This window comes from Tyto alba, unplaced genomic scaffold, assembly GCF_018691265.1.
Source record: "Tyto alba isolate M040663 unplaced genomic scaffold, T.alba_DEE_v4.0 Super-Scaffold_19, whole genome shotgun sequence".
In the NCBI taxonomy this organism is placed as follows: domain Eukaryota; kingdom Metazoa; phylum Chordata; class Aves; order Strigiformes; family Tytonidae; genus Tyto; species Tyto alba.
In genome coordinates this window covers 427,413-437,537 of record NW_024881281.1, presented here as the reverse complement: position 1 = coordinate 437,537, position 10,125 = coordinate 427,413, and the positions used below count along the sequence as shown (strand labels likewise).

General features: G+C 44.5%; 1 protein-coding gene across 3 annotated transcripts; it reads right to left on the bottom strand.

The window, feature by feature from the left end:
* Positions 1–2,408: 2,408 nt before the first annotated feature.
* Positions 2,409–9,352, bottom strand: XAF1 (XIAP associated factor 1). Of its 3 annotated transcripts, XM_032982311.2 has the most exons (9): positions 9,335–9,352; positions 9,159–9,225; positions 7,545–7,680; positions 6,478–6,534; positions 5,469–5,721; positions 4,605–4,672; positions 4,018–4,368; positions 3,454–3,523; positions 2,409–2,556 (listed from the first exon to the last, which is right to left on the bottom strand). In XM_032982311.2, the coding sequence occupies exons 2-9, from the start codon at positions 9,188–9,190 to the stop codon at positions 2,528–2,530; spliced, it is 996 nt and encodes a 331-aa protein (XP_032838202.2). In that variant the 5' UTR covers positions 9,191–9,225; positions 9,335–9,352; the 3' UTR covers positions 2,409–2,527. The 3 variants fall into 3 exon arrangements, with proteins under 3 accessions (XP_032838202.2, XP_032838201.2, XP_032838203.2); XM_032982310.2 differs by lacking the exon at positions 9,335–9,352 and having other exon boundaries at positions 9,159–9,250; XM_032982312.2 differs by lacking the exons at positions 9,159–9,225; positions 9,335–9,352 and adding an exon at positions 7,958–8,175.
* Between the last annotated feature and the right edge of the window lie 773 nt (positions 9,353–10,125).

Sequence of the window (10,125 nt, the reverse complement as noted above, 5' to 3'; positions counted from 1 at the left end):
GGGCTCCTTGTGCACCCCCAGCCCGCTCACTGGTGGGGTGGGGTGACAGGCAGAAAAGGCCCTGGTTGTGTGAGCACAGCTCAGCAGCAACTAAAACATCCCTGTGTTATCAACACTGCTTTCAGCACAAATCCAAAACATAACCGCGTATTAGATATTATGAAGAAAATTAACACTGTGCCAGAGAAAACCAGCACAGAGAACAAAAGAGAAAGGAAGCTTGCTTTTCACCCTTAAATTTGTGCTACCCAATCCCTAACCCTTGTGGGCCCTCAGACGTCAGATTTGCAGTAAGTGTAGGCCACTGCTGCTTTCTTACGGTCCTTTGTCTGTGCAAATGAACAGGGTCCCTTACCCTCCCTGTAGCGCTCAGCAATTTAGAAACAGATTGTTCTGCAAAAATGAATAGCCCTGTTTTGTCCTCGAAGAGCTCACAGAGCTCAGGAACAAAACTCACCTTGCCAGGCAGAAAAAGCACAGCACCTCCAGGACCAAGGTAACATTAGATGCAGTTGTAACAGCCATTTTGTCACCATGGGAGAATGAAGGAGTCAGATTGTTTTCAGGTGTTTCCAAGATCCTTCAGAGAGGTATTTTAATTTGGCTCATATTTTCTGGGGGCTCACAGGTGGCTCTCTTCTTTCTGAGACAAACTCCTAGCAGCTGAGCCAGGAGCCTGAAGCTCTCGATGGCCGAACGGTAACAGTGCCAACGCCTGTGCAGCCTGGGGGCCACAGCGGAGCCGCAAGCGCTGCCGCCGCGCCGCGCCCCGCCCGGGCGCAGGACGGCCAGGCTGGCGGGGTAGGCCTTGCTCTCCCCCCTCCGCGGCCTGGCTCTCCCGCCATGACGCGGTTTAGTCCGTGCCAGTACTACCGGCAGCCACACGATGACACTGTGGCATAGATTTCCAAAATAAATCCTGCTGTGCTTTTCAGAGGAGCAGAAATACCACTTCTTTAATAGGCCTTTTCTTCCCCAGCACCAACTCCCCCCGAAGACAAAAAAAAAAAAAAAAAAGTGTTTTTAAGGATAAAGCTGGCTTCGTGTTGTAAGGCAAGTTTTGTGATACTTTTCAGACACAGCCATTTTGGTCGCTGTCTCACAGCACCCCATGGCTGTCTGGTGCCGTCAGGCCAACCCACGACAGAGCACGGAGTTAGTCTGCAGCAGGGCTGCCGCAAGCACCATCTCCTTACCTGCCTGTTCCTGACCATTTGTTGTCCTGTCTGGTCAGTTGGGCTGTTTCTAGGCACAAAGCATCTTCCTTTGCATTTGGGCAGCAAAGGTTTCAAAGTTCCTTTTCAAATGGGATAAAAATGTTTTGCTGTCTTTCCCTGTATAGATTTAGCTTGTGGAGCATGAGCTGCCTGCCCAGTTTGTCTCCAAATTTTACTCATTTACTATGGACACTCTTCAGACCATGTTATGTTTACCAGCCCTCTTCAAACAGACTTCCAAGGACAATAAAGAAAGACTTCCTGAGAGGCCTGATAAGCTCAACTTCACTGAGTCCTGTAGAGAGTCCAAAATACAGAAGAGAATGAGAGAGCTTATGCTTGTGGAGATCCACCAAGTCCATTGCTGTGATGTGTATCAAAGAATAACAAGAAAATTAAACTATGTGAAAGTCTAATGACTGCAGAATAAAAGAGGAAAAATGTATGCATAGAGTGATACAGCTTTAACAGACATGCTTTCACAGCCCTTCCCTCTGCCCCCAAATAGAGGAAATTCTGTTTCAGAGCACTATGTCCAATGTTAGACCTGCTTACCAGAAGTTCAGAACGATTTTTTAAAAGCTTAAAATAAACCTCACTAAGAGTGCTATCTTAGACTGTGTTTGAAAATCCCTTCTTAAACGTGGTAAAAGCACTCAAATGGTCAAGCTTTCAAATGCAGTTCACTAGACACGGACCAGCAAAGCATCCGGGACAGACAGGGAGCGATGCACTCTTGGCCTTCGAGTAGCAGGGTTTCTGATTTAGGTTAATGAGGTCTGCGTGCATGTAGGAAAAGCTGTTGATTGTTACAGACTCTATGCTGCAAAGGTTAAGGGAGCCTCAGAAGTCACGAATGCTTGTCAGGCCACATGACCAGCCACTGTCCCACTCACAATGCTGGCACTAGCCCAGTGGCTACAAGGCTGGAAGTATCTACTCTTGGAACATCCGTTGGTGCATTTCAGCTCAGTGCTGCCCATATAGATACGCCTAAGATACGCCCTGAAAAACACTAAGGTCTCAGCTCTCAGTGAGGGCAAGGGAGATGGGTGGCAAAAATAGATTCCTAAGGCAAGCTTACGCAGAAATATTTGAATGACAACAGCTGTTGAGACCCCATCACTTTTACAGTTTTCTGGTGAAATCTTTCAAATGCCTCTTGATAAGGAATAAAAATCTGAGTCATTCTTTGTTCTTGATCCAGAGCAGAGTTACTTTAATTTGTCAATAAAGCTATCATGTTTTCAGTGCCTTTTGTTACAGCTGAGTTGAAGCTTCAATCTGAAGACACGCCTCTATTTCCAGATTTAATCATGAGTGCTGTAGAAAGAGTCTTCTGCAAAATGAACAAAACCCAGTTACTAGTGTTTTTAAAGTTTCAGTTTTACAGCCTTCCTATGTCATCACTCAGTTGAACAGTATTAAAAAAACACAATGCAAGTCAAATAATCTCTGTAATTACGACGTACTTACTTTTATTTCAAGACTAGAGTCCTGAAATTCAAAACTAGACAAACCCCCTATTTCTCACTTTGGTGCTTTCTCTCTTCAATTTACTAGGGGAGGAAAGTTTTACAGGGAGAAGTAATACCTCATTTACTGAATGAAGTAGAACAACTGCTTTCAGTTTCAATTAATTAATTGGACTGAGAGGAAATGATCCTGCTTAGGAACTGAAAAGCAGAGGGGGATGTTAGCAAAGAGAGAAGTGTTAAGATTCACAGCCTGTCTGGGACAGAGTGAGGAAAGAGACTTACTGCTTACGGATCAGTGCAAGCTCTACTGGAGGTATTGTCTGCCATAATTATAGCAATGCTTCTACTGCATACGCTGAATATACTGAAAAAATAATTTTACTTCTTGTCCTCTGAAACTATTCTTTTAGTTTCCACTGAGTGCTGGAGCAGACAGACCTGGGACAGAACATCTGTTCTGTGAAATCTTTTGTGCTGATCTCTGCTTACTGTAGGGAAGGTACTGTGCTGTTCATAGTAGCATAATTTGAGAGGCACAATATGTGTTAGTCTGAGTCAAGAGAGTGAAAACATAGTGGCTCTGAAGCAATTGCTTGCTTAGTGCAACCTCATGGGAACCCACCGTGTGTTGGAATCTAAAGAGCTTTGTGATATTCTGAGTATTAGCTTTTCCAGACGCACATCCTCTGCAAAATATCCCATTGTTCCTATTAACCCAATGTAGAATAATCCTCAATGATGAATTCTATTCCAAGTACCTTTCTGTCCATGGCTTGATTTTTGTTGCATCCTAGCATTTTTCCGAGATGTCAAGCGTAGACATTTGATCTAGTAAAATAAGTAACAGTCATATCAGAAGAGAATTCAACATATCTAATATGCAATCATATTCAGTAGGGAGACAACTGGGCCCCTTTACTGGGATGGAAAATTATCTAGAGTTCCATCTCTGATGCTGATGAAATATAATCATACTATTTGCTTAGCAGGAACAGTATCAGCCTTCAGGAAAGAAGGACAGTTGTTGAGGACTTTCCAGAGTTTGAACTTAAAATTAATGGCTTGAGTCATGATTGTTATTTTCCTAAAACTCTAGCAAACTATAGGCAATGGATCTTGTTTGTGTAGACATGAGCATAAATAGTCAACGGAATTAACAAATTCCACACTTTACAGAGAGAGTGTACCTATGGCCAGCATTTCAAGAATCTACAGAATCCAGAAATGGGCACGAGGACCCCAGGCAGTGTAGAGCTAACTAGTGACTCTGTAGCGATGGCCCTTGGCATGTAGGAGGCTGAGTCCAGTGTGTCACTTCTCACCTCATGTTTCCAAAGGGTTGGAAGTGGCAGAAGAATGTTGCAATGGGCACAGGTCACCAGCGTGTCAAAAGACTGGGTGTCTTTAAGAGCTTGAGGTGATGTGGAAAGTCCGCCTTTTGTGGGAGAGGGAAAGCCAATCTTTTTGTTCTTTGGAGGTTTAAGCAAGGTTTTGGAGGTCAATGGCTGATCCCTTTCTTTCCCTTTGGGACGGACATCTTTCCACGCCATTGCATTCTCAGAGCAGGAAGAGGGAGCCAGGGAGGAAGAAGACTGTGGTGCATCACTGCTGAGTTTTGAAGTTGACTGGCCATCAAGGACTTTTGTCAGTTTATGGGCTGCACTGCATTTATTCTGTTAAGAGAGAGCATGCATAATGAGGTGAAGACTGGCATTACACGCAACTGTGTGGTACGTTGTGATTTGCAACTCGCAGTGATGCTTCAGATGAATACGTTGTATCATGAAACTATAGTTTGGAGAGCCGAGACATGCTGCCCTTTCTTACTTAATACATAGCTTTTCAGAGAAATAACCTAGCTGAAAATTAAGCACAAACCATTCTCTTGTTCAGTTTCAAACATGCTTACCAGATGTTGGGAGTACTGGTCATCTGGGAATGACTTATTGCACTTCTGACAAAGATTGCCACCAGTACCTTCAGAAGAAGAAAAAAAAATGGAGAGAAACACAGTACTGTCGCTAGTCATCCAGACAGGCTGCTCAGATCCACTTATGGTCACTGGTTCTAGAGAAGCACAGAATGCTGATTCCACTGGCCAAGAAGGAATTAGAGCTGTCACTACATTGAGCTTTTGGCACCACTCAAAACCAATCCACCATCCCTTCTCACAAACCAGCATATTTGAAATTCTACTCCAGCCCCATCTTTTGTGTTTTAAGATGCTTCACTCCTATCCTGGCCTAGCTAATTCTGTTGCTAGAGGGTTTGTTCTATGTAGTTTATTTTGCCAACCACTGCACCTACTGATGCCTGTTCTTTTCTGGAACCATTTGCAGGATTCACAATTGTTTTGTCTTTACATACTCTGTCCAGTATCTTAGGCCTAATAAAGCTGTTCTCAACTTCAAGATATCAAGGTATGCATCACTGGTTTTACATATGAAGTAGGAGAAAATTCTAAATCATATTTTCTCCTTTGCAACAAATAGAAAGAGGAAGAAGTTCCACTTATTTTCTGACAAAAGGAATTTCCCTTCCAGGATAGAAGGGAGGCATAAAAGAACATGGCCAATGAGCTACTAGTCAGTGGAACCACTCTGGCTTTACAATAACCAGCACAATAAAAAGCAACATTTGGCCCTTTCACTGTGGTTGGTTAAACAACAATCCCCCCAGCCCAGGTTACTGAGAATTGTAGAGAAGGCAGGTGAATTTTCATTGAGATTTAACAGAGTTTACCCAGTCCATGACAATGAGGAATTTTGCTCACCAGTGGGGCAACTAGATGTTGCATTAGTGGATGCTTCACTGGTTTGAAAGTTCACATCCTTATGATATGACAGCCCACCATTCTGACAAATATCTTTGTGTTTGTTCTGGTCTTTGTACATGATGTATTTGTTACACTCCCAACACCACTCTGTTCGGCTGGCACAGGTGTCCAGGTGTTCCTGCAGCTTGTTGAAGGGCATTTCAAGCTCACAGATCTTGCATTTCATTGCTCGTTTCTGGCATTCCTTGGTCTGCACATGAATAAAGGGAATTATTGCAGATTTTCTATCAATATTAAAAGAGGGCATTGGGTGATTTGGTATCAACAACCAAATGCAGGCCTAGCTATATTAGTTTACCTATCTAAGCTATATTTAATTTAGGATGACTCAGGGAATATAAGGCAAAATGGGAATCAATAGCAGTGAAGATGTTCTGTGTCGGTACAGATTAGCAAAACAGCACAAGCTCACCTAAAAAATTCCAGTACTTCAGATACCACCATCAGGGGAAGCCTGCTGTGTCTCTACTGCTTTGGTTTCTTGAAATGGTCAGACTATAGCTAGCATCAGCAGGCTGCTCTCACTTCCCAGCCTCTGCCAATTCTTTTGTGTATCTCCTTAGATGTCTCCTTGACTCTTGCTTTGTATAACCACTCCTTTGGAAAAGCAGGTAATATGAGTGTGAGGACTGGATGGAAATGTCTTTGAGAAGCTCTCAAAGAACATCAGCTTGAGGTTCCAAGGATGAGAACGTAATAGATTATCTCCTGGAACAGACTGTCCCATCACAACTAGACGGGCAACCACCATTGAATATACTTATTCATTAAGGGGGAAAAGGTGTGCCAAAACACTGCAACTATTGAGAGGTTTAAGTTTCTTCATGGTCCAGGACAGGAGTCAAGGATTTAGATGTTTTTTCTGTCAAACACATCAGTGTGACTCTTGGTGGCTGGTCAAAGGGATCAGCCTAGAGGGTAAAAAGTACTGTAACATCATACTTACCTCATGATGCTCCAACTGATATTGCTGCATGCTTTGGTGACAAAGATTACATCTGACCTGCAAGCAAAACATACAGCAGTTCATTGGGAGCATAGGAGGATGGTTAGTGCTTTTGTATGTCAATACAACTTCAAGCTGCTGAGATGATCTTCCTGTTATTTTCATCCCAAACATTGACAAGCTGTTAGTAAATTTTTGCTTCCCTCTCAGGCCTGTGCTGTGTTGATGAAATTTGGAGGAAATGAGGTATCTGATGATTCCACAGGAAGCTGTCATTCTGTGCAAGGATCCAGTTCTCAAAGGTGCCCAAGCAAAATGCAAAGAATGTCAGGGTTAGTCCACAACAGATGTGAAATAAAGAATGTGCATTCAAAATGTTGACTGATGTTTAACTTAAAAACAGGTCTGATATTGAGCTAGTCTAAATTACAATAGCCCCTCTGAAAACCTAGGAGGTATGCTAGTTTTCTATATGTTTGCCACAAAAACTACTCATGCGTTTTGTTAAGTAACTGAAAACAATGCAATTGCTAAAACAATAAAACTAGTAAAACAGAATAAAAAGTCATGCCTGTGTATTCATGCTTCAGCATAGTACATCTAACTACAGGGTTCTTAATGCTATACTAAAAATGCTATCGCCTCACTATATGAAGAGCTGATAAATTTACTCTGCCAGTTCAGTTTTGTTAAAAAAGTGCATTGATGTCATAGCTTTGTATAGGCAAGGTTTATGTAATATCAAATCATTTAACTTGCACGCTCTGACTAATTCACAAGTACTAGGAGCATTTTATCCATACCTGATCTGTAATTTGTATTGCTGAGGAAACTGAGATACCACAGTGCAAGTTTTATTCGCTTAAGCTGAGTGTGCAATAAGATTGAAATTGCTGTAACCAGGCCTGAAGGGTCATACCAGACCCCTACAGATTTTCTGGTCAAACAATTACAGAAGTTCAAATCTAATTAATATAGAGCACAGTACCATGAACATACTACTTCAGGGCTGGCAGAGCTTTTTGCTATTTGCAAGAAAACCCTGAAGAACATGTAGCATTCCTCACCTGCTTGTGTGCTTCTGTTTGATGGTCTTTCATTTCCTTTTGGGCAACTGGTTCATCACATTCAGGACAGAGAGTGAGAAACCGCAAGCAGTGGGCCTCATGGAGGGAGAAATTTGTAGCAGACACATCTCGTTTACTATCAACCAGATAAATGAGAAAGAGAGGAATAAATGAACTGGTGGTTGACCCTGGCCAGCAGCCAAGCACCCTGTTGTGGTTTGAGGCTGCTCAGCAGCCAACCACCCTGCAGCCGCTCACCCACCCTCCCCCCCAACCTGGGAATGGGGAAGGGAATTGGAGGGGTAAAGGGAAACTCACGGGTTGAGACAGAAACAGTTTAATAACGGTAATAAAATGAAAACAATGACAGCAACAGAAAATATAAACGGGCAATGCACAATGCGATTGCTCACCACCCGCTGACCAATACGCAGCCCGGTCCCAGCTAGCAATCCTGAAATACCAAGATCCCACAGTCGCAATCCTGGAAGTGAGAGAGAGCCCTCCTTCCCGACCACCACTCCCCTATATAGTGACTATGATGTTACATGATCTGGAATATTTCATTGGCCAGTTTGGATCTGGTGCTCTGGCCGTGCTACCCCCCTGCTTCTTGTGCACTTGTGCTCAGGCAGGACATGGGGAGTTGGACAGTCCTTGAAATCTCAGCAGCAGCTGAAAACATCAGTGTGCTATCAGCATTCTTCTCATACCAAACCCAATGCTGAATCCAAAACACAGCACTATTCTAGTTACCAAAAAGGAACATTAACTCTATTCCAGCCCAAACCAGGACATACCCATACAGATGCTCACTCACCACCATTCCACCACACACAGAGGGGAGGAAAATAAGAATAGAAGTGAGAAAATTTGTAGGTTGAGGTGAAGATGGTTTAATACTTGAAGGGGGGGTAGCAAGTGAAGCAAACGAGTCTGCCTTTTTCTTGTGACCATAAAGGGTGATTTTTCCCCATCCCAGTCCTACCTCGAATGCCAAGCCTGGCTCTCTGTCCCTTCTTATTGCCAGAAAAGAAGGGGGAGATCGTGGCTGCGTGGTGTTAAGCTGCCAACCAGGCTCAAACCATGATACCTTTTGAGGTTTGACTCTTTTTTTTTTTTTTTTTTTTTAATTGCAATGCTTCACTGTCTTTGTTCATATAATTGGCCCAACGGCCTAGCTATTAGTTGAGACACACCAAGCTATGCTTGCTATCCTCATGGCCCCTTTCAGCCTTCTATTCTATGAGAGATGGACAATTATCTTGGAAAAAAAAAAATATTTAATCACCTTACTGCATATATAGCAACAGGAAAAAACATCACCCTTGGGGGGAAACTGAGGCAGTTGCTGGGTTTGGCATGGTCCATGCACAGAGTCCTCTGCCAGATACTACAAAATTACCCAAAGTGACAGTAAGTAGAAGGAGAACATGCAGCATGGAAGAGGGCTATGGAACAAACCTCTCCACTACTCAATGGCTAGCATACACCCCTCCTGCAATGTGGTTCCTTCTCCCCATTACAGGAGACCTAGGTAACATTAAGGAAAACCCTAGAAAATCTTTAAATCCCCACACTTTGTAGGGATGGAGAGGCAGAAAGATCTCTTACCAATTTTTGCAGAACTTGCTCTCTTCTGTCATTATTTTTCTTTTTATTCTGCTGGATATCCTTTCTCCTAAGAGCAAAGATGAAAAAAAAACGAAACTGAAAGCCTCTGTTGCAGTAACTCCACCCCAAACAGCTGCTTAGCCAAAAATTCTTTAAAGGAGAAACATCAGCATTACCAAACAAATACTAAAGTTCAAGTTTCACGTGCAGATTAGTTCACTAGTCCTCAGAGGAACTATGGTGTGTCGGTTTCCTTGTTCCCAAGTAAGTTTAATTTACAGAAGCTGGTTTATGCCGCCCGTTGCTGCCTTGCTGCGGCAGGGATGGCTGACCTGGGCGGCCGCTACCCCCCGCACCCGCAGCTCTCACACCTGCTGCAGAGCCCGCCGAGGAGCCCGCAGCTCCCTGAGGCGGGAGGCAGCAGGCTGCGGCAGGCCACCCGCCCGCCATCGCTTCAGGGATGTGAGAGGTAGCAGGACACTGCATCACTGACGGGGACAGGCCTCACGAGGGCTGCAGGGAGCCCTGCGGCCACCACCTCCCCTCCATGCCTGGAGCAGCCATGACTGTGGGGAGCCCTAGGCCCCATCGCCCCTTCCTGCCCAGCACCTGTGCTGTGAGCTGTGCAGGTGCAGCAGCAGCACCTCTCCTCTGAGGAACCTGCAGAGAGCATGGCAGCCCTGCCTGCAAATTCGCCTTTCGTGGTATTTTACTGATAACCGTAACATGCAGCCTACCAGGTTGCTGTGTGAGCAGGAGCCAGCAGATAGGGAAAGGGAGCACCTTGAAACAAACCCTCAGGCACTGCAGTCCAGACCCAGGAGTGCTGCCCATGGGCAGTGGGCTCTTCATGCAGCTGCCCTGTACCCCACCACAGCTGCTGCCCGCTCGGCCACAGCCATCGCCAGGCGGATGCCACCGCGGCCATCGCTCTCTCAGCCTTCCCAGGCTGACAGGCTGCAGGGCT